Below are 27,108 nucleotides of genomic sequence, written 5' to 3' on the forward strand. Positions count from 1 at the left end.
CCCTAGCCATGGCCCACCCGTCAGGCGAGCGCTGCGAAACATAGGTATAATCAACGCCCTTAACTTGATCGGCAAGACCACAGAATACAGAGGGATTCCACCCCATGGGCAAGACGAACCGAGTCACGTACACGGTAAATTCAATACACTTTAAAGAATACGCCACTTTAAATTAACAACCCCGTGCAACACAAGTGCGACGTAGGAGTGCCCGGGTCACTCACGTGTGGTTTTTTAATAATACAGTTATGAGTGCTCCCCTTACGGCCTTCAGCCTGATTTCAGTAACGTAATATGTAACTTAAATAAAACTGCCCCAAATTATCATTTATCATTCGCCACTGGAGCAGTCATCAAGCGACGAACAGTCTCCAGTGTGACTGTTTATTCAAACTTATTTCATATAAACTTGTTACATCTAATTTCTAAAACATATATGTATATTGTATTAATTATTTAGTTTTATTGTGTGAATTTAGAGCCACTTACATTTTGTTATTAATATAATTTTTTACGAATAACGGAACTTTAGAAACTGGCGCGACAGGATGCTCACCCCTCCCCTGGTGCCAGGGCCAGACGCTAGTACAGAGCGACTCGTGGACCGGGACGGACGCACGTCCCACGGGGAGACATCATCACTGAACTTCCTTCTGGTAACTATAGTCAAACTTCGAAACCTTTTTTAATTACTCCCTGTGTGCGCCCGGTCCTTTTCTGGTGTAGGGCCTATCTCAGCCGCGTAAACATAACACGCCCCGCACAACGCATTGCGCGGGGCCGTGCAATATACGGCACGGGCTGACTCCCGCCATACCAGACTTTCAATTAACTGCCGAGTGCACAGGCACTGGCTACATCTAATCGAAGACTTTATTTAATTTAATAGCGAGCCGCGGTCCACACAGGTGGGCCCGCGCGTCGCCGTTCACAAATTACGGGATTGGCCGATTCCAATCAAACTTTCTCCCTCAACCTCGACTGGCGTGAGGACGTAACTTTAGTGATGGCGTGTCAGAGCGCCCAGTGTATAATGACAGTGTGCTTTATGTAGGGAAATCGTGTGAATGTAATTGCAAGTGTAACTACTACGTAATTAAACGTCCACTCCGCACACTTCGTGCACGACGTGTAAACGACAGTGCAAAACCGTGTACGTTATTTTTGAACCTCACCAATCCAGTTAGGGATCAGAGTCCTATGCTGTGTAGGGCCAGTGGTGCAGCAGCCATTAGGGATCCCTAACATCATCACCACCGCCGCCGTTCCTAGTGGACCACGCAGGGGCCTTCGGACCTCACGACCCACCTCGTGGCTAACCACCGCGTTAGCCTGGCGCCCTCCCGGACACGTTTCCCCGCAAGAAAACAGCCTTCCCGCTGGGAACCCCGCCGAGTCTCGAACACGAGAACCCGGGCGACGGCATTGTAAAGGATGTTTGTACCAATAAACACGTCACATTATTCGCGGGGTTTATTCCTTTTATGTACCCGTTACACGCACTGTGTGTGCATTATGCGATACATTAGTTACACAGGTTATCTGACGAGCTGTCCGCCATGATGCCAGCTGCTGACTAACGAACCATAGACAACACAACACTCTCAGCCTTACCTACCCATGTTACCAACCGAGCTGACAGTACATAACAATTCCAGAAACTATAGCATCCTGAAGGGCCTGAACAGTCAAGGAGCTCTACTACGACGTGCCACTGTCTCTGGCCACGTGGCCGATGCCGATCTCTGAGAACTCTTGTGCTCTACACGTCCACACAATATGGATGCAGCTGGACCCGCAGTGGCGTAGCCAGGATTTGTGTATGGGGGGTGTTAAGAAGCATGCCCCCCTTCCCCCCCCCTGTATTAAAGCGAGGGGTCCGGGGCTCCTTCCCCGGGAAAATTTGGATTTTAAGGTGTAAAATAGTGCTATTTTAGCAGTTTTCAGTACTTAAATTTAAATATTGTAATGGTAAAAAACTTTATTAATTTTAATATGAAATTTGTTTGAGTGATGAATAAGAAATTAATTAAAGATTTGTAGCTTGATGGGGGGGGGGGGGGGGATGTTTGAACACCTAACCTACCTCCCCTCCCCCCCCTGGCTACACCCCTGGACCCGCATAAAAACATTTTAATTGGACAAAGTAATTTTCAAAGTTTCTTTGTGTACCACAGGGGTTTGTGACTGGCACCTGTATTACTGCTTCAAGATTTTTAACCTTTACAGTCGTGTGCAATTTATACTTAAGTTTTGGTAGCATCTTAATGTGTAGTGTTTAAATATATAAAAATTTTGGTGTAATAATTAATCAGTTTTATGGGTATATAATTTTTAATATCATAGCCATCTCGCTGCCACAACAGGTTTTTTTCCCGAGAGTTTAATAATTCTTTGTAATAATTTTTAAGTTGGATTAAATATTTTGATTTTTTTTTGACTTGCAACCCATTTTGATCCTGCATTTTTTTTTTTTTTTTAATTCCTTGTTTATATTATTTTCATTGAAATTTAGGTTTGGTAATTTGAGGAAAATAATTTTACAAGTCTTTTTAAATTTTTCTTAAGCATTACTTGCTTAATATCAGCCGTGTGTTGAGGATGTGGACTCAGTTTGTAAAGCAAGGAAAACCACATGATGACATGGGCCCATCTCGGACAGAGGGGTGAAGACGTGGCTGACGTGGCTGACGTGGCTGACGTTGCTTCGTCGCTTTGCAGAGGATGGGATTGTTCTTTTCCCGGTCCCAACTCGTGAAAGAGCAGCCTCACTCTCTTGAGGGGAGAGTGGACCGTCCAGCCCAGTGTTGCTGACCCGAGGGGGTACCGGCGTCGGAGAACTCTGCCGCGGAAACTTGCCGGTATACTACATGGTCCACATGCTGAGGGCCCGTCGACACGCCCCTATTATGAGTTTCATCACTAGTAAACAGGCAGTCACTAGGATAGGACGAGTGTGCAAAACATTTTCAGTGAATAACGAACAAACTTGCACTGTAAATATGTATTTCCATTTCATACATAAAAATACAGAGTTGTGAACAAATGGGAAAAAAGATATTTCTTTCTTTTCAGTTTTGCAAATTTCCCACTGCAAATAAATAATAAAAAGACATTGTACTCTGGTCAACAGTCAATTATATTCTATACAAACAATAAATCAACACTCAACAAATTCAACACTTTATAACAATATCAGTATTAAGTTCTTAAATTTTTTTTTTCTGCTGTAAGAAAATATCTTAACCAACTGATATACACTTTACACACTGATGACACCTACACATAATTCCAAACCACCATCATCAGTTTCCAGCTGAATCCAGTTTGTAATTAGGAACCACATTTATATTTTACAAAACAACATTTACACAGAATAAACATGCCTAAAATATAAGAGTACGCTTTTGAATTGAACTCTACTTTTCTTCTAGACTAAACAAATTTATCAAGAAAAACACACTATTTTTACAAGATAAAAATATACTTTAATGATATCAACAATTTTAGATTTCAACCACAACCTCACTGGTACTATTGCAAAGAGTTGCATAGCTCTCGAGAATAATAAGCGATTCTAGCTCACCTTGCGATCACTGCCGACATTTCTGACATTAGGCCTGTTGAACAGTCCATTAATGCACTACGAGGGAATTGCAAAAAGGTTAGCACACAGCTTTTATTCATAAATCACAAATAAAATATCATAGAATGTGCAGATCTCTTTTTACACTTGAAACATATGTAACTCAATTCACTTACACAAACACAAACACAAACAATACAACATTTACAGAACATTTTTTCACATTGTATATGTATTCCAGTTCAACCGTCACTTTTTGAACAATTACTCCACAATTTTAAAACAAAATTAATGTTATCTATTTTACCTTCACCACTGCGGCGATGCATTAGGCGGGCAATCGTCCAGTACCACCAACTACATTTACACATGTGGATTGTGGAATATTGTCTATACCAGGTTTAACATTAACAAAGCTGCTGTAACAAAGATTATACCGCCTGTCTGTACGACATTAATTACGACAGAATTCCCTTGCTTTATTGTTGACCTTGTGATACAAGCAGTTATAGCTACTCTGACGCTTAGCAGTTGGATTTTTTTTTTTAAATATTGCAATTGTACAACCGGGGGGGGGGGGGGGGGGCCTCCTGTGCCCTCAGTTTCTCTCGACGACCCTGGGTATGAGCGCCCCCAACGTGCTCCTGATGCAAGTACACTGCACAGAGATGTACTGTCTAGGTGATCTGCTCACGCAGTCTGGCTAAACCAACTGTTTCCCCCTCCCCACTCCATCACTGCAGTATGGCAAGTTTGGAATTTGTAGGCATGAACTCCGTTTAGCTTTTACTGTTGCTTTATGTTCGGTTCATAAATGCGTGAAAAGTAATTTTTTACAAATATCAACAGTGGCATGCAATTTATTATCGGTATCGGCCGTACATCTGTGACACTGGATTTTACTAACACATTTTTGGAAGGATGAGAAGGTAAGATGGAAAACATTCAAATTGTTTAAAACAATAACATTGAATAATAGTCAATTTTAGAGTAGGTACTTTGTAACATTTTATCTTTTCAACAAATCTATTGTTTTGTTGCTGTATTAATTTTTGAATACACACATAAATTACATAGTTGTGATTGTTACTTACAAAATGCTCAGAAGACTTATTAATCTACTATGTGCACACTATTATGCAGAAAAAGTTTTTGAGCTGCATTTGCAGGAAATACATGGTTGCAAATTTAAGCTTAAAAATGTAAATTTTTATGTTCTGCCAAAACTTAATACGCAATGTGTGTATGTTTTACACATTCAGGGAAAATAAAAGTTTTTATTATCAAATAATGAGACTATTGTCTTTATTATTGCAGGGAATTATTTTAGTTCTAAACCCCCATTTAAGTATGTTTTTTTAAATAAAAATTTGAAAGTAACAACAATATACAATCATATTTTCACTAACATTTTCTAAAATTTTTCTGGGGAAGAAGCCCCCAAACCACACTATCATCCCTCGCCCAGTCACACTTACAGGACGGGCCTCGTCTAACATGCTATTCCCACTGCTTTGCTGTAAACAATTTCAGAATTTGTTACAATAACAAATTTGACAAGAATTCAGTTTAAAATAATTGGCCACATACAATGCGAAAAAACTATTCATATGAGTATTTAAGGGATATTAAGCACGGAACAGTATTTAGAGCTTTTAGTGCTAATTATCATAATAGCATTTCGAGCTCAAAAGCTATTATAACACATTTGTATAAAAAAATGAAAAGTAGAAAAAAATTTCCAGACTAAAATAAGAAACAAACAATCTGAGATGTCCCACAATAATTTCTAAATATCTTGCAGACGAGAAAGATGATGCCTAACATTCATCAACCTGGAGCTACTTGCAGAAATATATTTAAACTCTTACAAACTAATCTTAGTCATAGTTTCTGACAACTGGAACCACCTATGCTGCTAACAACTATTTTAAAAATAAATAAGGTGGGGCGAGAGTGCCGATTCTTCTCGGGCCAACAGAGAGGCTAGTGACAACGCATCAACAAGGAACAATCAAGACAATCGCTCGCCTGTTGTGCCACACTGGCAAGCACACACCATTCAAACATGGCCGAGGACGTAGCCTTGAGACTAGAAACTACTCAGCGTGTCAAGTGAATACTGTCTTTTGGATAAAAAAAAAATTAATTCATGTTTCACTTACAGCTACACACTAACAAAATTATGGTTTTTAAGCCGAAAGGGATGCAAAATTTGTTACTTATGTGGAACACTGCTTAACATGATGCATATCAACACAGCAAGGAACAATAAGCCGAAAATACCAAAATGCTAACAAATGATGACCTGCTTCATGAAAAAAACCTCAGGAGTGTGTGACTGTTTGATAGGTCTACGTACGTGCTGCTCTAGTCCAGTAGGATACCTGCTAGCCCCCCCTTCCCCTTCACACACACACACACACACACACACACACACCCACACCCAGTAGCAAAAAGAGTGCGTGAACTCCAGCAAGAACATCTCGCAATGTTTTCCCGGGACCAAAACTTCTTCAAGACAATCATAACTTAATGAATTCTAAAATCATTACAGTTTTGTTGAATTTTTAAAAGAATTATTTCCTACATACAACCCATTAATAAAAGTCCATAATTATTTTCTCTTCTGCTATTTGATTATAAAATTTGATGGCATGAACAGGGTTAGAATCAAAAGCATATCTAGCTCAAGGGGTAAAAATTTTCAAAATTCAATTTATTTCACAGGGGAGGAGGGTCCATGGTACCATATGATAATTAACAATAAGAAAAGGAAGAACATTATTATTTGTTCAAAAAAATTGATTTAGAACAAAATTTTGTGATGATTGGTTACAAATTTTCTTACTACAGCTCCTTGCCCTGTGTTTGCAAGGAAATCGGTAGAAACCCATTTAACTTGTTTCTACTGATGGTGAGTCTTAATCATGCTAGGAGGAGGAGAAACACCCCCTGGCTCCCCATCCAAGATTAATTAGTTATTTCATATTTAGTCTGGCAAACAGTGACTCTAAAACAGAATGATAATGATTTATTTAGTAAGTTTGGCCACCTGAAGTTATCAACACTGCCATGTTCTAGTGCTCCACATGGAGCTAAAAGATTAGCATCCATCTCTTCTGAAATATTGCTATAAAAACCCTACCCTAGGCACTCAAAGAGTGTCCACCACGTTGTAAATTGGTAAAGTGGCACTGACCGAGATTGTTTCTGCCTTGGAATGGGAGGAAATAACGACGTGACTGCCACAAACGACATCGCAACGTGGCACAACGAGGCGAGACTAAGTGACTAGTGGGACACACGTACACTGCAGGTGACTCTTTTTAAGTATAGCACAGCACATTGCTTAAATCTATTAGACACGACACCTTATCGATAAAATACAGTTAATTACACACTGATAAGCGTCATGTTTCGTGTACAGTAACAGTTTGTTCAGCTGACGACAGATATAACAATCCTGCGCGCGGGCGTGGTCGTGTCGTGTGGGCGGCCGACGGTTGTTGCACGGACTGCAGGGGCCCGAGCATCTGCGAGGAAGACACACGGTTACAACGCACCCGGGAGCTACGAGGACCTGGTGCGCCGTGCACTCGCGCCGATCCGAACGATGGTGAGAACACACGGATAAGTCTTGGGTGTGCAAGCAGATACTATACACACACAGCATAACACGTTTTCATAATAATGTATGCTCCAAACGTTGTGGACAGTGACCATAAAATGAGAGGAAAAGAGAAAATGGGAACAAATTTGCAAAGAGAACGATGGCAGTAACCAAAGACGACAAGAATACAGAATGAGGTTGTAAAAGAAAGAAAATGGTGCAGGCACTTTGGATCGGAGTTAAAGGTGAAGAAGAAGAAGAGTATGCAAGAAGAAGATTTCAACATAGGTCAAGAAAGTGATTGAAATAGCGAACCATAAATGGGAGCGTGAAGGTAGAGGAAGCTGTAACACTTGAAAAAAGAACCAGATGGAAATTTTTTTTTGCATGTCAAAAAATATAAATACAAATGGCACACTTTATTGCTGCAAATTTTTATAAGCATATATGAATCATCACAGAATATCAGTTATGTTTGAGGAACAGCAGAAGTTAGATCTGAACCGAGTGCTCGAGGAAGAATGCGAGAGTGACTGGAGGGAGAGAAGACTGTCGTGTCGCAACACACCCGGGCACGCTGCGGGCGACGCCGGCACGGCGAGAGGGTCCCCGGGGCTACTGGCGGGTGGCGGAGGAGGACCAGCCCCGCCGCAGTCGTCAGAGCTTGTCCCCCGGCAGCGACGGCAGGCGAGCGGACATCTGGCGGGAGGGCCGCGGGGGCGGGGTGCCGGCCCCCGGCTCGCCCGAGCCCACGCCGCCCATCAGCGGGTACGAGGTGGCCCGCTTGGCCGACCTGCGGGCAGGCAGACATCAGCGCCCTGGCGTGCTACCCCTCGCCAGCCTCCCGAGGCACATCTGCTGAACGAGCGAGCTCGGGAAGAACGGCAACCCCTCGGCAGGCGTGCACAGATCCTGCTTCTACTAGCCTTCTACTTAGCAAGCATTCGACATGCGTGAGTTTGCTTCGGAGGACAAAGTGAATACTTAAAATGCAAGCCTTACACGAAATGAACTTTCTGACCGCCCTGCAACGTCCGAGCAACGGAGCTGCCGAGACTTCCCGAGCCCGAGGTGGATGGTGAGCACAGTCCACACTACGGCAGCCACTTGTTGCTAACATCCAGCGCATGCAGTCAAGCCACAACTGTTACGGATCAGTGTCGCAGACTGATCCCAAGCCACTCTCATTACTCTAACCATGCAGTTAGTTTCCCAGTTTTTAAACAACTGTTTTAGTGCTAACTCATTAAAAAATTTATGGTTCAGAGTTACATCACTACTATGATTCATTTTAATTTGTGCGTAAGCACTTTAACCAATTTAGTTCTTTTTTTTTTAGTTTTTGCTTCAGTTTTAGTTATGGTTGCGGTGTTACAGTGCAGTAATGTGAACCAAGCGTGAGCAAGTGGTGAGCTACAAACAGTGTAAGACAGAGATAGTTACCACGTGTGGAGAGCCCCGCCTTCTGGCTACACATGACTAATGTACACTTTTCTCTTTACGTAGATGCTGCCACGGCCAGGCGAAGCCATTGCGGTCTCGTTGCTGAAACACACGCGTCACACGTGCAAAGTCTCTCGCCCCTCCCTGGTTCACGCCCACAACCACTTGCAGCTGGCATCGCGTACCGCACGGTAAACCTCGTCCTTCTGAGGAGGAGAGATGATGCTGTATGTGAGAAGCTGTGAGGAAATGTTGACATATTGCACGTCGCCAGCTGAAACTCGCAGTTTAATCATTACTTAACAAACTTCCACTGCAAGGAATCACACTGACGACATCCGTCGTGCTCTCCCCAGTCGCTAAGGTCGCTGTTGCACATCGTTGCTCCTTTTGCCCGTGCGCACCGTGAGTGAGTGAGCGGCAGAGCAGCGAATGCACCCGAGTGCAACGGTGAGTGCGACGGATGGCCCGAGGGGCCTGCAGTGGTGGCAACCCACATTGCATCAAACATAAATGTATTCTTTCGCCACAGCAGGCACTACTTGTATATACTTGTATATCTTTGTAATTAATCATTGTTTAATCAATATGTGATTTGTTTTTATGTAGTGTTTTCTTGTAACAGGTCGAGGCGCTCAGTCCCGTTCACTTAGAGCGTGCGTGGGAAGCCCAGTGGGGACCATGTAGTCAGTTCTCCTCCACTCCTCGCCGCGGGAGCTCCGAGCACACCGTCGTCAGCCTTGCGCGCAGTCACACTACAGGACCGAGTGAGTGCACAAGTAGTGAGCGTTGATTCCAGTGAACAAGCGATTCGTGAGTATTGTTTTCCGTGAATACAGGCAGGGCCGTCCGACTGCGGCTAGTTGTAGTCTGTGCACGGATATCACCGTCGGCGTATCTGCTATGAACTCGTGCCTAGCCTACGAACTGTCACGTACTTCTCTTAGCTGTTAAGTCATAGGATCTTGACATCGTTCGGGCCTACGGCCCCCTGTAAGTCCGATATGCCACCGCCCAAACACCATCCACCCTCCATTCAAACCTCCCGCCTACCCGTGCGTACGTGTGCGTGCGTGTGTGCTCGCCTGGCAAGAGGGCGCTGTCGAGCCAGTGCGCCGCACCCCTAAAAACATAAATATATATAATTGTGTTGTTTGTTTTAAATTCCCTAAGTGCAACGTGACGGCAGATCGGCCGGGAGGGTTTTATGTACTTTTATTTTTTAACTAATGTATCATAAATATAAAATATCATAGCGTTTCCGGACATTCCCGAGGAAACCCGAAGCCAGACAATAATTACGTTTCAATCTTAATAATTATTATTTGTACAATCTTTTCTTTTCATTCAAAAATTGTTACATAATTTTCAATGCATTCTTGTCATGTTAAATTAGTTTCCCGTGGCATGAATTCGCTAATATCTATTAACGGCAATTGTTTCGGCGGGAGGACGCCATGTTAGTCGAGCGAGCCATGATATCAGCCCAGTCTTCCGCCATCAACGACCGAGAGCAGACGCATCAGCACTCCGGGGACCCTTGTATTCTCTGCCAAGTAATTCTGTTAACTTTAATCTCATCTCAATCGCTTTCTTTTAGTCCTCGGAGCAGCTCTCGGTCGGGGGACTGCTTTATTAATTAATTTACAGCCAGTCTCGGTCATTTTCTTCGTACTACGTAATTCAATATATATGGCCACGTGGTGGCTCATCACATATAAACCGGTTTGTGCCGCGGGCGTTTTGTATAGTTTCAACCGTGTACGTGTGTGAGCGTAATTAGCGGAATAAATCAGGTGTGTGAATTTCACGTATTATTCTTTTATTTTCTATCTGTGTGACCACGTGGAGAGTGACGGCGTGTGGGACGCCTGAGAGCCCACTTCGTAGGGAAAAGCGTGCCCGACGCTGAGAGCGGGCAGGAATTAGTGCTAGATGTTTTCAAGGGGGGATATCACGTCTCACATGGGCGACGTCACGCCCTGAGTTAGGAGTCTCACCGGGTCCACGTGCCGTACCACGTGGTGGCGCCCACTAACTATCCACTGTAAAGCCGACCGATCGACCCCCCCTCGCGTCAAGCTGAATATATATGTGTACCCAGTGCTTTGTGAACTGTGTACTCTCTGCCTGCGAACTGTAATTTACCATCGTAACACCAGTGTAGGTATAATTGCTTTAGTTGTGTATAACCACCCATATAGACTGTATTCTGTGTGAACTATGTTTCTTTTGTAACATTACGCAATGCCAGGGCCCTATCGCTATATCGAACTGTGCCAACGGGCACTCCAGTCTGTGGTAGCCGCATGCCACCAATTCACGTCGCTTGGGTTTCAGATATTGTCTCGGCGATTTGTAACAGCCACTCAACGAGTCGTCATGCCCATTAACTTTCCTCACAGCGGGCAGGGCGGGCCACCGGCACACGTGAACCGGGAGAGACTGAGCGCCGAGACGACACCTTGCAACACACGAAGTGCCATCGCAATAAACCAGAGGAGCGCTTACCTGGCCTATCATCCCACAGCCTAGCCACCCCCTTACCCTGCCCTCCTGCAGACACAAAGAGGACCAAGGGTTAACACCAGGGCCGCCTTACCTCTTACGCACCAATAATCCGAGACGCAGAACAAAGATTTCACTTCTGCTCTACTGTAGACAGCTATATGGTGCGACTCATACTTGAGGGTGACCTTAACGGAGAGAAAATTGTATTGTACCCAAATTAAAGCTGAGACCCGGTATACAGGGGCGAATCTCCCGCGGGTAAATACGGTACATTCTACGACCAGAACAGAACAAACATCCAACTGACTGCTAGAAGTAGTTCATAGCATAGTATTCCCAGTAAGCGGAGTACTCCAGATTAGCATTGCTATAACTAAAGATGTCACCAGAAAACTAAAAACATACATATGTAAAACAATAATAGTATTTACAAGCCCTTCACGGTACACATGATTACAGTAATGTAAACACCACGCATGTTTGAATTATCTTTAAATAATCATTTGTAGGGTTGCAAGCCTAAATAAGACCTGACGCTAGCAGACTGAAGGTTGCTCGCCAGCGTGGTCACGACGCCCCGGGGGAAGCGCGTTACCTGCGGCGCCGCAGGGACGTGCTCTGGCCCGACAGGCCCAGGTGGCCCCGGGGGATGACCATGCGGGCGTTGCCCTGGGCGGGGCGCGACCCCCCGTGCGACAGCAGCTGCGCCAGGTGGGCAGCGTAGCCGTCCTGCAGCACCGTGGCGAGCGCGTGGTGCTTCTTCGACACCTTGCCCACCACGAAGATCTGGCGCGGCTTCAGGCCGATGGATGTGTACACGCTCACGTCCTTGCTGCTGCCGTAGGCCGCGTGCACCACCAGTCCGTGCTCCTGCGCACGGCACGGCACAGACCCTCACCCTCTGTCGCGAGCGCATTAGGTCTGAGTTCAATCAAAATACTAATTAAATTGGCCAATGTGATTACTTTTGATAGAAATAACAATGACACACATGTCTTGACACTACAAGACTCATTTTTACCACTTAGAGCAATCAATATGGTGTTTAATTGTGTGGCAGGTGTATTGGAACAGATTTTGCATGGTGTTTAGTGCAGAGCTAATACTGCAATATTTGGATAGTTTAGTTTCTCACTAATCTGGGGGGAAAAAATAAGCTTTGAAAAAATGCATGCTTGTAAAATTTAGTTGGTAATACCAGATCTAGGTATTATTACAAAAAAAAATATTTATTCTAATGTCAGATCTTATTAACATTCCTGCATAAGACTATTTGGCTTGGTAGTGCACAGCTTTCAAACTAGCTACAGGTTCAGAATCACTAACACAATACTCTTAAATCTGAAAATATACAAAAACCAAAATTGTTCATGTGCTTTGTTTATGAAGTTATGCCAAACATCAGTTTCATACCTTAACTAAAAATAAAATCTTTAAAACTATTATGAGGAGTCAATTCATCACTACCATTAATTCTAATCGTAATAAATACACTTTTAAAATAAAATGTTTGAAATTCCCAAATTTAAAACAACTGTGGAAATAGGACAACCTTCAATGTAAGACAACCCCTTGAATAATAAAAACCCAAAAATGAGACTGACTTTCACATAAAATATTTGGATATTAAAAATTTAAAAATATTCTAACAGCTAGCACTTCAAAAATATATGTTAAATGTTCAATGAAAATGAGCTTAACCATGAACCTACCCAAATTAAAATCTGCGAACAAACATGACCACAGCTTGAAAGGTATGTATTTACAAATAATGACGTCTCTGTCATCTCGGTTTTAAATTTCACACACATTCACTTGTGTTTCACCTGCAAATGTTGATATAACATAGTACTGGTGCTGTTACAGATGTATTTGAATGTAAGTTAAAGTTTGAAATACCCATTTCTGGAATTCCTTCTGCACGCCACTAATTCTTCCATCGAGAATCGCATGGACCAGACCAGTCAACAGGAGAGGAACCAAGTGAGGGCGCACCTGTATGAGCGTGCGGAGGTAGGCGGCCTTGTGTCCCAGCGGGTCGGTGGACAGGCCGTCTGCGAAGGACACCAGGCCGTGCGGGAAGTTGTGCTGGGCCAGCCACGACACCACCTTCTGCTGCTGCATGTCCGGCCGCCCCGTCATGTACACGATGATGTAGCCCAGCTCCTGCCAGTGCCTGCAGCACGGGGCACGCACGTCGCTGCTGTGTCGCCCCCACCGCTCCAAGTGCAGTTTAGGGTTGGGGGCCGTTTCAATATAAATATATATATCAGGCGGAACGTGACAATTTTTCGTGCGTGCAGCAGGCGTTCATAGATTCATAAGACTTTATCACGTCAAAAAAAATTTATACCAGTGTGAATATTCTTTTCTCCATATAAAAAGGAGGAAAAAAAATTTAATTCCATTTGTGCAGAGCCTACATGAAATAAAAACGTACAGCCCTTTTATAAGAAGCTACCGGTTGAAACTCAGCATCATGCACATTATTGGTTTATTGCATTTTCATTTGGTTTTTTTTTCCGGAGCAATTCCAACAGATGTCACACTATATAAGTACAGCATATTATGCTTTGTTGCAACTTTTGTTGGCTGATTCATGCCACATGTAATATACAAGTATAGTCGGCATTCTTTAATCTGACATTTGTAATTGTACATTCTGTAATGCAGCACCGATCAGACTGGACACATTCCGATTTATTGGGAGATCCACCCGTCTGTTGACCTTGGATACCCTAGTAACATTACTCATGCCGCTGCCTGCTTTGAAGACATGACCACACATGACATAGCGGCACAATGTGTTCCTTTGTTGTATGCTCGCCCCTTTCTTTCCATTTCTGGCAGAGAAAACTTGGATGCCGACACTCCAGTCCCATGCATAAGGCTACACTGAGTTGCAGACAACTGCGTGAAGGCACTGCTTTGCCGCACACATGAAGTTGTTCGGGAACATCTAGTTTACACTGATTTCTTACACCTGAAGAGGTCTTAACAGTTTCAAAAAGTACCAACATTCAGCTCAGTGTTTGTGCAAAGACCTGGTTTGTAGTACACGCTGGAGAAATGAGCTCCTGACCTGACGACGTCCACGGCGCCCGCCCGCACCTTGGGGTCCCGCCCCGTCACGGAGACGCTGGCGGTGAAGGAGCCGTCGATGCTGAAGACCACGCACTCAGTCTGCGGCGGCACCACCACCATGCAGAAGTCCACCAGCGTGTGGTCGCCCCTGCACGAGCGCACAAGTGCTTGGTGCCGCCCGCCGCTCCGAGCCGTCACTCAAGGGGCCCCCCTAGTCCGGGGTGTACATTGTGTTAGAGAAGCACGGTATCACCTCTGAGCATAAGGCCGTGGACTGGGACGCAGGCCTCTCATCATGCACCGTGAAACTATGAAGTTTGAGTAACCATAAAGTTATATGGCGAAGAAATTAAGATAAAGGTATGGTGCAAGGCACTTGAGTGTTTTCAAGAACGTGTGCTGGATGTTTCAGTCGTACAATATCATTCTGAAAATATGCCGTTTAGCCGTAAATACAGTTTGATGAAAACAAAATACTGAAACCGAATTACTCATCTGCCCTCACTGCATCCTAAAAGGCTTTTTGAAAAGAGATGCCACTGGCATATGTAGGAGCTCTCCACACTATGTGCATGCCCAGATAGGTGGGGTCATTAACCTGCCTTAGGTGGTATGGATCACACTTGCTTGCTCAAATTTTCACTGTCATTCTAGCATTATGGCAACCAAGTTTATTTATGAACACATCACAATTTAGTTTGTAAAACACGACAGCTGGGCTCGTCAAGTTGGCAGTACCTCACGACCATCTTGATGGGGTACATGCCGTACCCCAGGGTCTTGTCCTCAGGGAAGGTGTAGATGATCCTGCCGTTCTTGTCCGTCACCTCCGTGGCGACCAGCGTCCACTCCTGCGCCGTGATGTTCTTCATCACGTAGATGTCAACCTTCTCGCCTGCCACACACGCAAACCGCGGCTTGCAACCACCCCCCCTGCAAGCCTGACTCGGTGCCACTTTGCACTTTGTTTCTTTATTCATCTGTTCGTGTTTGATACGCAGCATGGTCGAAGAGAATTGGGGAAATGCCTTCTTTTCACAGACGAGAGAGCCAAACGCCCGATCGTGCATATTCAGTTTTTTTTTTATTTTGAACAACTCATGATAACTAATGGTCAATTAGGTTAGGTTAGCTACGTTATAAATACTTTAAAACATTGTGGACGGTTGATTTGGTTAGGATAGCTACATTAAAGATACTGTGAAATCATGTAAACGGTTTCCTAGCCCTGGATAGCTACATATTAAAAAGTTATTTGCTAAGCAACCTTCGGGGAACTTCAAGTGTGGCTCTCTCGTCTGTGAAATGAAGGCTTCCCGCCTGATATATTTAGAAGAAAAAAAACAAACAAATAATAATGGTCGGTAAGAATCTTTCCAGATGCAAGTTCGGTGGCCAGCCCACCGTGCTACTTCCTGGGTCGCAGTTCTGTGAATCAGGAAGTTTACAAACACACATGAACCTCCCAACCAAGATATCAGGACACTATGCTGTGATCTAGGGGCTATGATGTCCTTGCTGCATACACTGTGTGATTGGGAAAGGAAAGATCAAAGTCAATATTTTTAAAAAAATTCATGAATAAAATTCTGTTAGTCTTCTATATCCAATGTAGCTAATTATCGAGTGGCTTTGTCTGTGTTCACTTTTTTTTTTCACCCTCTACAGTAACAACTTCCATACAATGACAAGTCATGGCATCGCAGGCCACTGCCCGTCCTAACAAGACGGTGACGTGGGAAGTACGCACCTGCGAGCGTTATCATGTCGAGCGGGCCGTACATGAAGCGCGCAGTCACTGTCTGCGGAGACCCTTCCTTCACTATCACGTCATTGGCTCGGTGGTTCGGAGCCACGTTCTGAAACACGACCTCACGACGCTCTACTCAGGCAACAGGTAAAAGAAATAACTCTCTCTCTCTCTAAGAGACCTGAAAGTTGCTGACAAACTACCAATCCATGAGTCTTTCCAGAAAGCAGAGTTAGTGAATGAAAATCTTGTTTCATGTGTACACTAACTATATTTGGCTTGCTCTTCATGCATGACTACCAACATCACATATTAGTTTAAAAATTTTGTCACTGAGCATGATGATTTGGGTTTATAAGGAATGGTAGTTTAAAATATCATGGGAAAAAAAAGTGTGATCCCAAATACGAGATGAACATTCTAAATACTTGACCGAACACCCTCAAACTTGACTCAAACACAAATGAAATAACTACAGAGTTTCTGAGGGAAACAGCTGCTCTGAGCAGGCTCCACGAAAAGGAGCCAAGATGGTTTAATTGTGTACAGTGCTCATAGATGCTGGCAATGATAGCTCTGCAATCTACCTTACTTAAAAATTTCGTTGTTCTATTGTGTTCAAAATGAGCAGCAAAATTTTATCTTAGAGCTAGTGAAATTGATTTGCTAAGCGAAGCACCTCTTGCAATAAATGTGGCACCATTTTAGGGAGTTTTCAGTTAGAACATTTTCTTGTGTATTTCTCAAGTATAAAGAAGCTTCAATAATTCCACATCGTTGTAAACACTGACGCTGACCAGGGCTGCACCCTGCCTTAGCCCGATGTGTCTCGCCCCGCTTCAGACCCCTTCTCCGCCCACCACCACCCTCTGTTCAAACGTCCCGCTGTGTGTTTGTCCGCCCTGCAAGAGGCGAGTAGAGTCTGTGCCACGCACCCTTAAAGTAATATTAAATTAATATAATTGTAATCTTTCTTCTTTCTTAACCCCAAGTGTATAGGTCTTTCAGTTGTTTTAATGAGGACGGAGTAGCTTCGTGCGCGGCCCACTTCCGAACTAACCAAACGCGGGCAGACAGTATGTTTGAATTTAAGAAACAGACAAATAATTTTTTATGCAATAAAATTCCACAATAATTAGTTGTAATTTGTTATTAACGTCAGAGGGGATAATTATGTAATACTTTTAACCCCGTAAGTTTGTGAGAGACCTAACGGTAATTCGGTCGCTTCTGGGCGCCATGACACCCCGACCTCTGTCAATCTCTTCTGATTGCCACCTGTCGTTCGCACCTTGTCCGCTTCACAATGAGCTTAACTTATCGTTGTCATCTGCCGTGTGTATTAATATTTTTTAACTGTCTTTTTCTCTTCGGGGCCTACTTCAGCTGGCAAGCTGTTTAAATGAATTTTTTAAGTTCTCAGGAGCATTTGAAATAAAACCACAAGACATTTCCTTGGCCAGGTCACGAGGGGTCCTGGCCCACACTTAAGCCGGACGATTTGCGGTTGGTAATTTTTACAGTATATCCGAGGAGAGGAGTTGTGATGGTTGACAGTGTCAGGCACCAGACACCACGTGTACCGCCAGAGGCACAGCCAGGGCGTGTGGGATGCCCCAGAGCTACCGACGACCCTCACCGGGCCGTGCAGTAGTGAGCCCGCCGCTCTCAGGGCAGATTCACTTAAAACTCAGTCTTGCACGCCGAGTCGGTCATTTAATTTTCTTATCCTTATTATTAACTGCGGATCTTCTTGTAAATTTACTCAGATGTCCCTTGCATTTGTTGGTTGCCAGTCACAAATGTTCTCACCAGATATTTACTAAATTATATTTTTGAGCTGTAAACGGTCACACAAGGGATCACAACTATGAACAGTTTCGTGACTCTTTACCGCTACTAGATGACATGCAGTAAATCTCAACTGATCAATTTGATACAAAACATAAAATGCAAGAAAGCAATGTGATAAATTTACAGGATAAGTTCTCACAAGAAAATAATATAGCCAACATAAAGTATGAGACAGAGTCTTAACTAAACACATTTTTTTGGAGGAAATAACACTTTCTTCCTTAACTTTGTAAAAATGTACCATACTCAAGTGCAAACTTTATTGGCCTGAAAAGAAATAAATTGGTGCCAAGAATCCAACGTAAACGTTGAGGGAGGCCGGTTTAAATTAAACCTGAACAAATACTAAAATAATTAAAACAAAACCACTTAATGCCAAATTAACTATCAACAGAAATCACTTCAGAGAACAAATTAGAATAATCAAAGATAAAAATATATATAATAGGAAAAAAGAAAAACACAGATGATCATACCAGAGAACCAACCTTCAGCTTCACGGACGTTCTCTTCTTGATCCACTTCTCCCGAGGCTGCGAGGGGTTGAAAAGAGCGGCATCCTTCTCTTCGTGGCGAGCCAGCGGCCCGGAGTCGAAGCGGCCCAGCTGAGGGAAGGTCACACACTCCGTGAGAACCTGGCCAGTCAACTCGGTAGAAGTGACCACATGCACTTTCTAAGTACTCTGATAGGTACGCCCCTTCATTAACTGTCCTCTCCAAGTGCTCCCGGACTAGTCTACATTCAACTTAGCAAAGAGGAAGCTCATGGGACAAATTAACATCAGTACAATATGATGAATAAACTCAATCCAGGTTTTGAAACAAATATTAACAGAAATTGCATTTATCAAAAGTATGTACAACATCAAGTTTTGAAACAGTTAAAGTCAACTGAGCAGGATGGAAGATACTTTAATTTGAGGTAAAACTTCTCTCTGATTTTCCCTCCTCCTCTTGATTGCCATCTTAATGATACACACACGCATGCACACAAATGCGCACACCAGTGTGCACAAATGCACAGCAGGAGAAGGCTTTAGAGTGAATACGATAATACGCAAAACAAACCCACATGCTAACATAGGTTAAGTAGCTAATGCAAGAGGCATGTAAGAAACACACAAGCACGCCAAACTTGCAGTTAAATCATGTAAAAAATACTTATGAAATTTTCAACACAAGGCCCGAGCATATGCATGGGATTCTTACGAAATAGAACACATTCTACGTAAACGTAGTTGTTGTGTAGTTTGAATGTAATGCAGTTTAAACTTACGCATCTCCTACAGATGGATATTAAAAATGCAATAATTTTATTGTTTTCTCTGGAGTTATAGTTTTGCTTATACGAGTACGAAATTTTATTTTAAAAATTATTTGCAACTGTTTGAAAACCGTGGAAGGGCACAAAATTCTTCTCTACACTGCTTAACTGCTAACAAGTTAATACACGATGTAGAGTTGTGATTGACGGGCATAGGTAATATAAGACTGTAGCGTGACCAGAACAAGTATGAGCAACATCAGCCCGGAGCAAGGGAACAAGCCCGTGACCGTCGGGACGCCGTGCTGCCACGCACCTGCCGCAGAATGAAGGCGATCACGTCGGACGACTCCCAGTAGCTGGCGTGGAAGAGGTGCGGGAGGGCGTTGGTGGGGAAGTTGGCCAGCCCCTCCGGGCAGTACAGGGCGTAGTCCAGCCGCTTGGCGCCCCACCACTTCTGCGTCACTGCGACATCATTTCAGCATCTATCAAAGCTGAGATTGCTTGACATCAATGATGCCAAGATCCTATCAACCCGAGTTCTGCTCGGGAGAATAGGGGCTGTACGTGTGTTTAACCGCCGTACAGCTATTGGTGGGAGGGCTATTGGCTGGTGATCCGCATCCTCCTTTTGAACAATGCTACCTCCTGTACATCCCAACACCTGTCCTGACCATCCAGTTGTATGTACTACGTTTCTTACTTGAAGAGGCTCATGCAGAAACTGGTCTGCACTTTTTCCGGATGTAATTCTCGACGCGAACCCGGTTCGGTCGAGCTGTGATTGAAAACCTGCCATAAGGAATTCTATCGAGGTTGAGTAAAGACCCCGAGGCTGAGAACTGGGTCAACACCGCAGACCAGCCTAACATCTGATCTCTTCACTCAAGTGGTAAGAAACACCTGGGGATGGAATAATGAATTAAATAAAGCTTTAACTCTATGCACGCTATTGAATACATTTTTATTTCTGAATAACTTTCTAAATATAGTCAAACTTTTGTTAAAGTAAATTTTTATCTAATCTATATATTTAATTTATCTAACCAACCATTACTGCAAAGGGTGGAAAGAATACTATAAAATATATTATACTTTATTGTATGGATACTAAACTTTATATAAAACTATAGCTGAAACAAATATTGATGAAACAAATAATTACCGTAAAACCAGGGGTTGAAATGAAAAACAATAAAAACTTTCTTAGTATCAAAGCCGTTCAAATTTATTTTAAACCATCTTATTACCTCCTTAAACCTTGGTGCAAAGCCAAATTAATTTGTACCACCATATTATTATTGCTAAGGATGAAAAATAGTTCCTGAAGGTCAAAAAAAATTGAATAATTACCTGAGTTGGCATAATAGGTAGTTAATTCATTCTAAGTTTTCCAATGCTGGATGCATTGAGTTAAAAACATTCATAATATTTTTTCTGCATGGATGATGAGAAAATGTTTAATCAATCATTTTGTAATATTGTAGAACATAAGTATGTTATGTACAGTAAGTTCTTTAAATGTTCCAGAATTTTATAGGTGTTTCCAAAATATTTCCATAAATAGGTACTTCGATATCAACCTATGCCTGTAGGCTGTGCCGAAAGGGATTTTTTTTGTATGTAGGATTTTTTAATACTGTGAAAATTGCTTTGCACGGTGCATGCACATCTAAAAAAATTCACTATCATTACTTTTTCATAACGCACCTAAAGAAGCATAACTTGCAAAAAAAATATATATAAATATGATAAAAAGAGCTTTTCGCATTGCCAGCAGATTGTGTTTTAATTCTGTTACCCCAGAACCAGAATATGTAAATGTTATCCAAGCCAAGTTAAAAAAAATGCATCTACTACAAAACCAAAGGAGAAGACACTTACCTTGGAAATGATCTAAATAAAGTAAGGCTAAAGAAAACTTGAGCTACCTCGGCTTAGTGGTGGTCACCGTGACGTGACCGGGGCAAGCGCCGCCAGCTTGCATGCTGGGGTACTCACGGGCGTTGATGGTCTGCAGGGGCAGGGCGTCGATGACCCCGGACACGGTGCTCTGGATGCTGACCTCGGACATGCGGCGCAGGTAGCCGGGCGTCCCCAGCATGTTGCTGCCCTCCGCAAACATCTGCGGGTTCGTCTGGATCGTCTCCACTGCGCACAGGAGCCTCCGTGACACAGGAGACCACAGATCTGTCACACGTACGCTGGCACGCCCACCGCTGCGATCCTAGGAATTGTTAATTCTGAAGTATCTCATGTAAAAAAGAAGAGTAAAAAAATACTCGAGAGAACTTCTGTCAGGTTTATAAACCACGCAAGAAACGCAATGACTAGGGACAGGATTGCAAAAACACCTGCAATGGAATTGGGTTTTTAAATATCGAAATAATAATAAAGCTAAAATTAATTCTTTTTCCAATAATTTACCTAAGCAATGTGCAGTAACAAGAACTATTACAAAATACATTAACACTTTGAACATCTATCACCTGGTTATATATTTAGGTGCTCGGTATATATTTAATCCAGTTTAAGATGTAAAATATCCTTAAGCATGCAGTTAAAAGTTACAATAAAATTATATTACTTAAAATCTAGAGAGAAAAAAAAATCAGCCAGCATAAAGATAACTAACAGTTCAAAAGGCGTTAATGGGGTACCTATGTATTTTAATAAATATTAAAAATGAGTAAAACACTTAAAAGTTCTTAAAAGACTTTATTAAAAAGTATCTTGAAAATATTTAAAAAAACGTGAAACAATGTGTTGTTCAGGGGCGCAACAACTAAATTTCCAAAGGGTGGGGGGTCAATATACATTTTTATAAAGAATCATCAATCCCCCCTTTGAAGCGGGGGGTCCGGAGGTCCTCCCCCGGAAAAAATTTGTATTTCAAGGTGGAAAATGGTGCTATTTAAGCAGTTTTATTATCTAAAAATTGATTACACAGCACTTTCTTTGCCCCCGTTTGCCCCCACTTCAAGGTTTCAGAGGGGGGGCAATATACCCTTGCCCCACCCTGTTGTTGCGCCCCTGGTGTTGTTCATCGTAGTAGTTGTACCCTCGATGCCTTATTGGGTCATTCGTGACTGCCACAGCCCGGCTCCACGAAAACCAAACGCACATTTTCACTCTCTTTGCTAAAGGTTGACAGAAAATTCCCCTTCGGCACGACACCTTCCCCATCGACAGTCACTTGTTCCGACGTCGCAATGTACAAACCGCACTCTCTGTTGCAATTACAGAAACAGTTAAAAAAAAAAAACCTTCACGTGGCTGAAACACTGGGTCAAAACCCAGTTGGGCTGACAACAATTTTATTCATTTTTATATTATATTTTAATGAACTTAATCTTATAAGCATAATTCATTAAAAAAATTTTTAAAAATAAAACTTCCACCTTTTTAGAAATACTAAAGCTGGGCTGCTAAAATTATTAATAAAAAAATTAAAAGTTTCATTAATAAAACAAATGGATTAAAAAAATATTTAGAATAAAGATAAAAAATTGGTTGTCTGTAAAGTCGGTTTACGGACGATAGTTTAATATGACAACAACATAACAAAACATTGATGAATGATTGCATACTTTAATGAATAAAATTTAATCATTTTTATTGAATTATCACTATTTTGTATGGATACAAAGAAGGAGTGAAATGAAATCTACAATTAATTCAAATATGTTTATTACTTTAACGAACAGATTATTTTAACTATAACTTTTTGAATGAAAGTGATTGTTTAATTGGAATGTTCAATTGGCTCCATAAAATAGTACAATGAGCGTAACTGGATACAACGTAACGGGACACTTTTTATTGCGTGCAGCCGGCATTCACTGATTTATTAGACGTCACGTCAAAAGATGATTATTGCACGGCTACTGGCCACAAAGCAAACCCGAGAGCATCTCGGGAGCGACAGGCAAGGAAACGAATGTGACCACTCACGCAGGTGGTACGGCTGGCCGTTGCCGAGCGGGTACTTCTGGTAGCGCGCCACGTTGACGGGCGGCAGCATGGAGAAGCGCGCGGACAGCAGGGGTTCCAGCCGCGCGGCGACCGGGTCCGTGGGGTGGAACAGGTTGTACACCTGCTGCACCTGTGGCCGCGGGATGGGACCTGCGCAGCACGGCACGCTCCGCTGTAGCCAAGACAAGTGGCGTAGCCAGGATTTGTGTATGGGGGGGTGTTAAGAAGCATACCGCCCCAGCACATGCCTGGCACACACGGCAGTGCTGCCAAGACAGCCACTCACTGTTCTTGTCGTCCGAGGAGGAAGTCTTCCGGAACGCGAGGATGATGGCCAGGGGCGACCCGAACATGAACAGCTCGCTCACCTCGAAGTCCAGCTTGCAGTGCTGAGACTGGTCGCTGAAACACCAGCACCACTCGTCTCAACCCCAGGAAACTGAACATCCCTGCCCGTCCACAACATGACTGGTGTGCCCCCAGGAATTCATTACCAAAAGCCACCATGCAACGAATTACAACTCAAGCCTACTTACTAGATGTATGTGGGTGTGGGTTAAGAAACCATTTAGTAAATATTTAGCATATATTAACGTCTCTCATTATTTTGTTTATCAGAGATGAAAAAATATGTTTTGTGATGTACACAATGTTTTGCCACAAAGAAGGGTAAATATGAAACATATATAGTTAATTTGTAAACTGCTGCCTTGTGTAACACAAACAATTATATCACAGTAACAAACTACTTGCTATTTTTATCTTTTGTGTTACTTTTTTTTTTTATGCTATCTTAATTATCTGGTTGTTTTGACGAAGAATGTGTGTTTGTGGAGTGCATTTTTTTATAATTCTATAATTCTGTAGATCCGTGAGTGTACGGAATCAAACAAGAAGCCGGAGCCAGAGCTAATAAGCAGTGCAGCGCGGTGGCGAGACGGCGAGACAGCGACATGGCCTACCTGGTGGAGGAGGACCGTCTGCGAGACACGGGCGCGAACAGGTGTCGCGTGTCGACGTCAGCTTCGTCTGCGTTGTCCAGGATGCTGTTCTCGCTGTCGTTGCGCGACTGGTACTGCTGCCCTCGACACAGCACGTCGTACGCGAGGATCGAGCCCACCCCGTCGCCTGGCAACAAGCGCAACTGCCGTCTCAGGCGAGATGTTCTCCAAGCACAGACGTCAGCCCCTTGTTATGTGTCAACTCGGACTAGAAAACTGATTTATTTTCCATGTTACATGTTCAGCTTTTCAGATAAAGACGTCATTTGATGCTGCCATACTTTTCTGCCTGAATTCAATAGAATAATAAAAAATATATTTTAGAAGATTATTACTTTTTTTGATGTTTAGTGTGCACCATCAGAAACATATACGGTAAAACGGTCATTCTGAACATGTAGAGGGTAGTTATATGGTTTCGTTTGTACAAGTAAATATTTTTGCAGCCTGTGATTTTCATGTGTCGATAAGCAAAGTGAAATAAATTTTTTTTTAACACAATGCAGCCAAAAATGAGGTTTAATTTTACTGAAATGTTTATTCTTGAAGGTAACCCTTGATTTCAAAAAAAAATTGAAGTTTGGTTTTAACATTTAGGTTGAGTTACTGAAATTTAATTTAATTTTATTTTTAATTTACATAGAAACAATTAATACTACTAATATTAGCATTGCATTTTGTCTTTTGTATAAAAATTTGGAAACATATTTATGTTACTCGGTAGCTGGTACACATTTGTAAAAATTCAAGCATATACAGAATAACCTTGATTAACCAGGGTAAAAGAGGGGGAAATCAGCACGGATAACTGAATTAAAATGTCTTTAGGTTATACAATACAGCAAAATTTTGTAAGTAATTTATACAAAACAAATGTACAAGTAGTACTGACCCTAATTGTCTGTTCGTTTCTACTTTTGATACGTAGTTTTTTTTTGTTTTAATCCTTTCATGTCACTTCCCTAATGAATTACACTTCGCGGGCTTGGTCCCCACCTCCCCCCCTTCCTGCCCAAAAAATGTGTAATATTTAATTGAGAACCCTGGAAAACCAAATACCCGGATAATCGAGGTTGTACTGTATTAATAATTTAAAATTTTTGCCTGAATAATTGTATCATGATGTCCATGTCAAAGCAAGCTGAGTAACGCATATGACATAGCTTCTATAGTCTCCGTTACAAAACTAACAAAGAGAACACTGATCAAAAGAGGCAGGCGAGGTGAAGCTGAAACGGAGGAGGCGACGCTCACCCACGAGGTAGACCTGGCCGCAGAAGCCCTTGCCCTCGTCCGACCTCACAAACTCCTGGTGGGCGCCGTTGGTGGCGGCCACCACCCGGGACACGGCGTCCAGGTACTCGGGCGACGACGTGGCGAACAGGGGGATGGCACCGATGGGGATGGAGTCGTTGGTGACGTGGGGGCCGTCCATCGAGGACGGGGAGACGTCGAAGCTGTACGGGCTCAGGCTGCAACACCGGGCGTCATCACATCACGCGCGCTCACATCGGGCCACTCCGTCTCAACCGGGTCACCCTCGATACATGGCTCCAGGTGTGGTGCTTCTGGACACATCTGTGTTCTCACACAAGAACAAATACAGGAACGAAACACACAGGTCAAATGAGTATTCATGTAATCACTTCTTACTGCCAATTTGAAAACTGAAATAATAAGGGCACCAAATATCATTTGTGCAATTGATACTGTTTTCTTCTCATTCCTGTAATAACAAGTCCAGCATAGTTCATTTTGATACAACCAAGAGTATATCAATTTAAATTGATTGAACAGTTGTATAAAATATTGTTTATGTAACTATGAGACGGTATTCGTACTACGTAGTTTGTTTCAGTGACTTTAAAAGTCTTTTTTTCTATAAAGATTTAAATGAGGAACTGTGCACGAATAAATAATAAAATATTGGGTCTCTCTCGCAAGGAGTGGAAGCATTCACGACATGCAGGTCCCTCTGTCCCTGTTTGGCGCAGCCACGAGAAGAGAAGGGGAGATAGGGGTGGATAAGAGGAAATGAGTGGGGGAAGTGAATGATGGTGAGAGGGGAGATTGGAGAGGGGGAGAAGGGGAGAGGGAAGAGGGGAGAAGGGGAGAGGTGGAAAAGGGGAGAGATGGATAGGGGAGGGGTAAAAAGGGAAGAGGTGGATAGGGGAGGGGGAGAGGTGGATAGGGGAGGGGGAGAGGGAGAGGTGGATAGGGGGAGGGGAGATGTGGGAACAGGAGAGGAGGGGGAATGGGAGTGGAGAGGGGGGAGGGGGAGGGGAGAGGGGGAGAGTGGTGGGGGAGGGGAGGGGAGGAGGGGGAGAGGGGGGGAGAAGAGTGTGTGTGAGGGGGGGATGAGGAGAGGAGGGCAGGACCAACGTCGCCACACACCTGGACAAGACACCGAGCCCCTCCGTGCACACGGACGGGCACGACACCAGCCGGATGGCGATGCGACCGACCATCGAAGGATAGTGCTGCCTCACCACCGACTCAAACGCCCCGCGGAACGTCGTGACGTCCGACTTCTTCGCCACCAAATCCACGTTGGCATCTGTGTTGACAAACCAGCGGTGCACCACACTAGTTACAGCAATGTGATGCAAGTGTAATGTTTGTGAGCTTCGCAGGTTTTGAGTGTGCGTAAGTAACAAGATGACATCTGAAATATTTCAGGTTGGAAGTTAATTTACAACATATTTTATATTTATTTCCAACTTATTTGACCAAATTAATTTATAAACATTTTTCAACTACAAATTATGGATCCAGCTATACTGTCGCAGTATTTTATAAAAAATATTTCATAACATGAATGCATGAATCCCTTTTCATTCAGTCATCATAACTTTAGCTCAGAGTGGCCAAACTTAGTATTTATGAAACTTTATGAAATTTATTTACCTTACGTTATGGTAAATTTTACAAAACTGAACTTCAGTGAAAGGTCTTCCAGAGGCATTAATAGTCGGCACATTCTGCAACCTACAACAATCAAGGTGCTGGCCTTCAGGTTTTCTTGGG

The 27,108-nt window shown here is 43.1% G+C and overlaps 1 protein-coding gene and 1 long non-coding RNA gene across 12 annotated transcripts in view; one reads left to right on the forward strand and one right to left on the reverse strand.

Annotated features, from left to right (window-relative positions):
- The first annotated feature begins 502 nt into the window (after window positions 1–502).
- Window positions 503–1,463, forward strand: LOC134532526 (uncharacterized). The gene is made up of 2 exons (XR_010075150.1): window positions 503–656; window positions 1,212–1,463. It is a non-coding gene; the product is annotated as an uncharacterized LOC134532526 (long non-coding RNA).
- Window positions 1,464–2,981: 1,518 nt separating this feature from the next.
- Window positions 2,982–27,108, reverse strand: part of LOC134532524 (protein retinal degeneration B) — a 104,095-nt gene continuing 79,968 nt past the window's right edge. For 5 of the 11 annotated variants that reach the window (XM_063368995.1, XM_063368994.1, XM_063368989.1 and 2 more), the window contains 15 exons: window positions 26,476–26,638; window positions 25,336–25,553; window positions 24,043–24,208; window positions 23,367–23,482; window positions 23,060–23,230; window positions 21,107–21,256; window positions 19,422–19,570; window positions 18,318–18,446; window positions 15,988–16,096; window positions 14,976–15,132; window positions 14,236–14,385; window positions 13,149–13,329; window positions 11,749–12,023; window positions 7,768–7,992; window positions 2,983–7,122 (listed from right to left, as the gene is read on the reverse strand). In XM_063368995.1, coding sequence (XP_063225065.1) covers window positions 7,857–7,992; window positions 11,749–12,023; window positions 13,149–13,329; window positions 14,236–14,385; window positions 14,976–15,132; window positions 15,988–16,096; window positions 18,318–18,446; window positions 19,422–19,570; window positions 21,107–21,256; window positions 23,060–23,230; window positions 23,367–23,482; window positions 24,043–24,208; window positions 25,336–25,553; window positions 26,476–26,638 — 2,270 coding nt within the window. In that variant the 3' untranslated portion in view covers window positions 2,983–7,122; window positions 7,768–7,856. The other 6 variants (XM_063369000.1, XM_063368993.1, XM_063368990.1 and 3 more) reach the window with 5 other exon arrangements.

Source organism: Bacillus rossius, chromosome 6 (assembly GCF_032445375.1).
Source record: "Bacillus rossius redtenbacheri isolate Brsri chromosome 6, Brsri_v3, whole genome shotgun sequence".
Classification (NCBI taxonomy): domain Eukaryota; kingdom Metazoa; phylum Arthropoda; class Insecta; order Phasmatodea; family Bacillidae; genus Bacillus; species Bacillus rossius.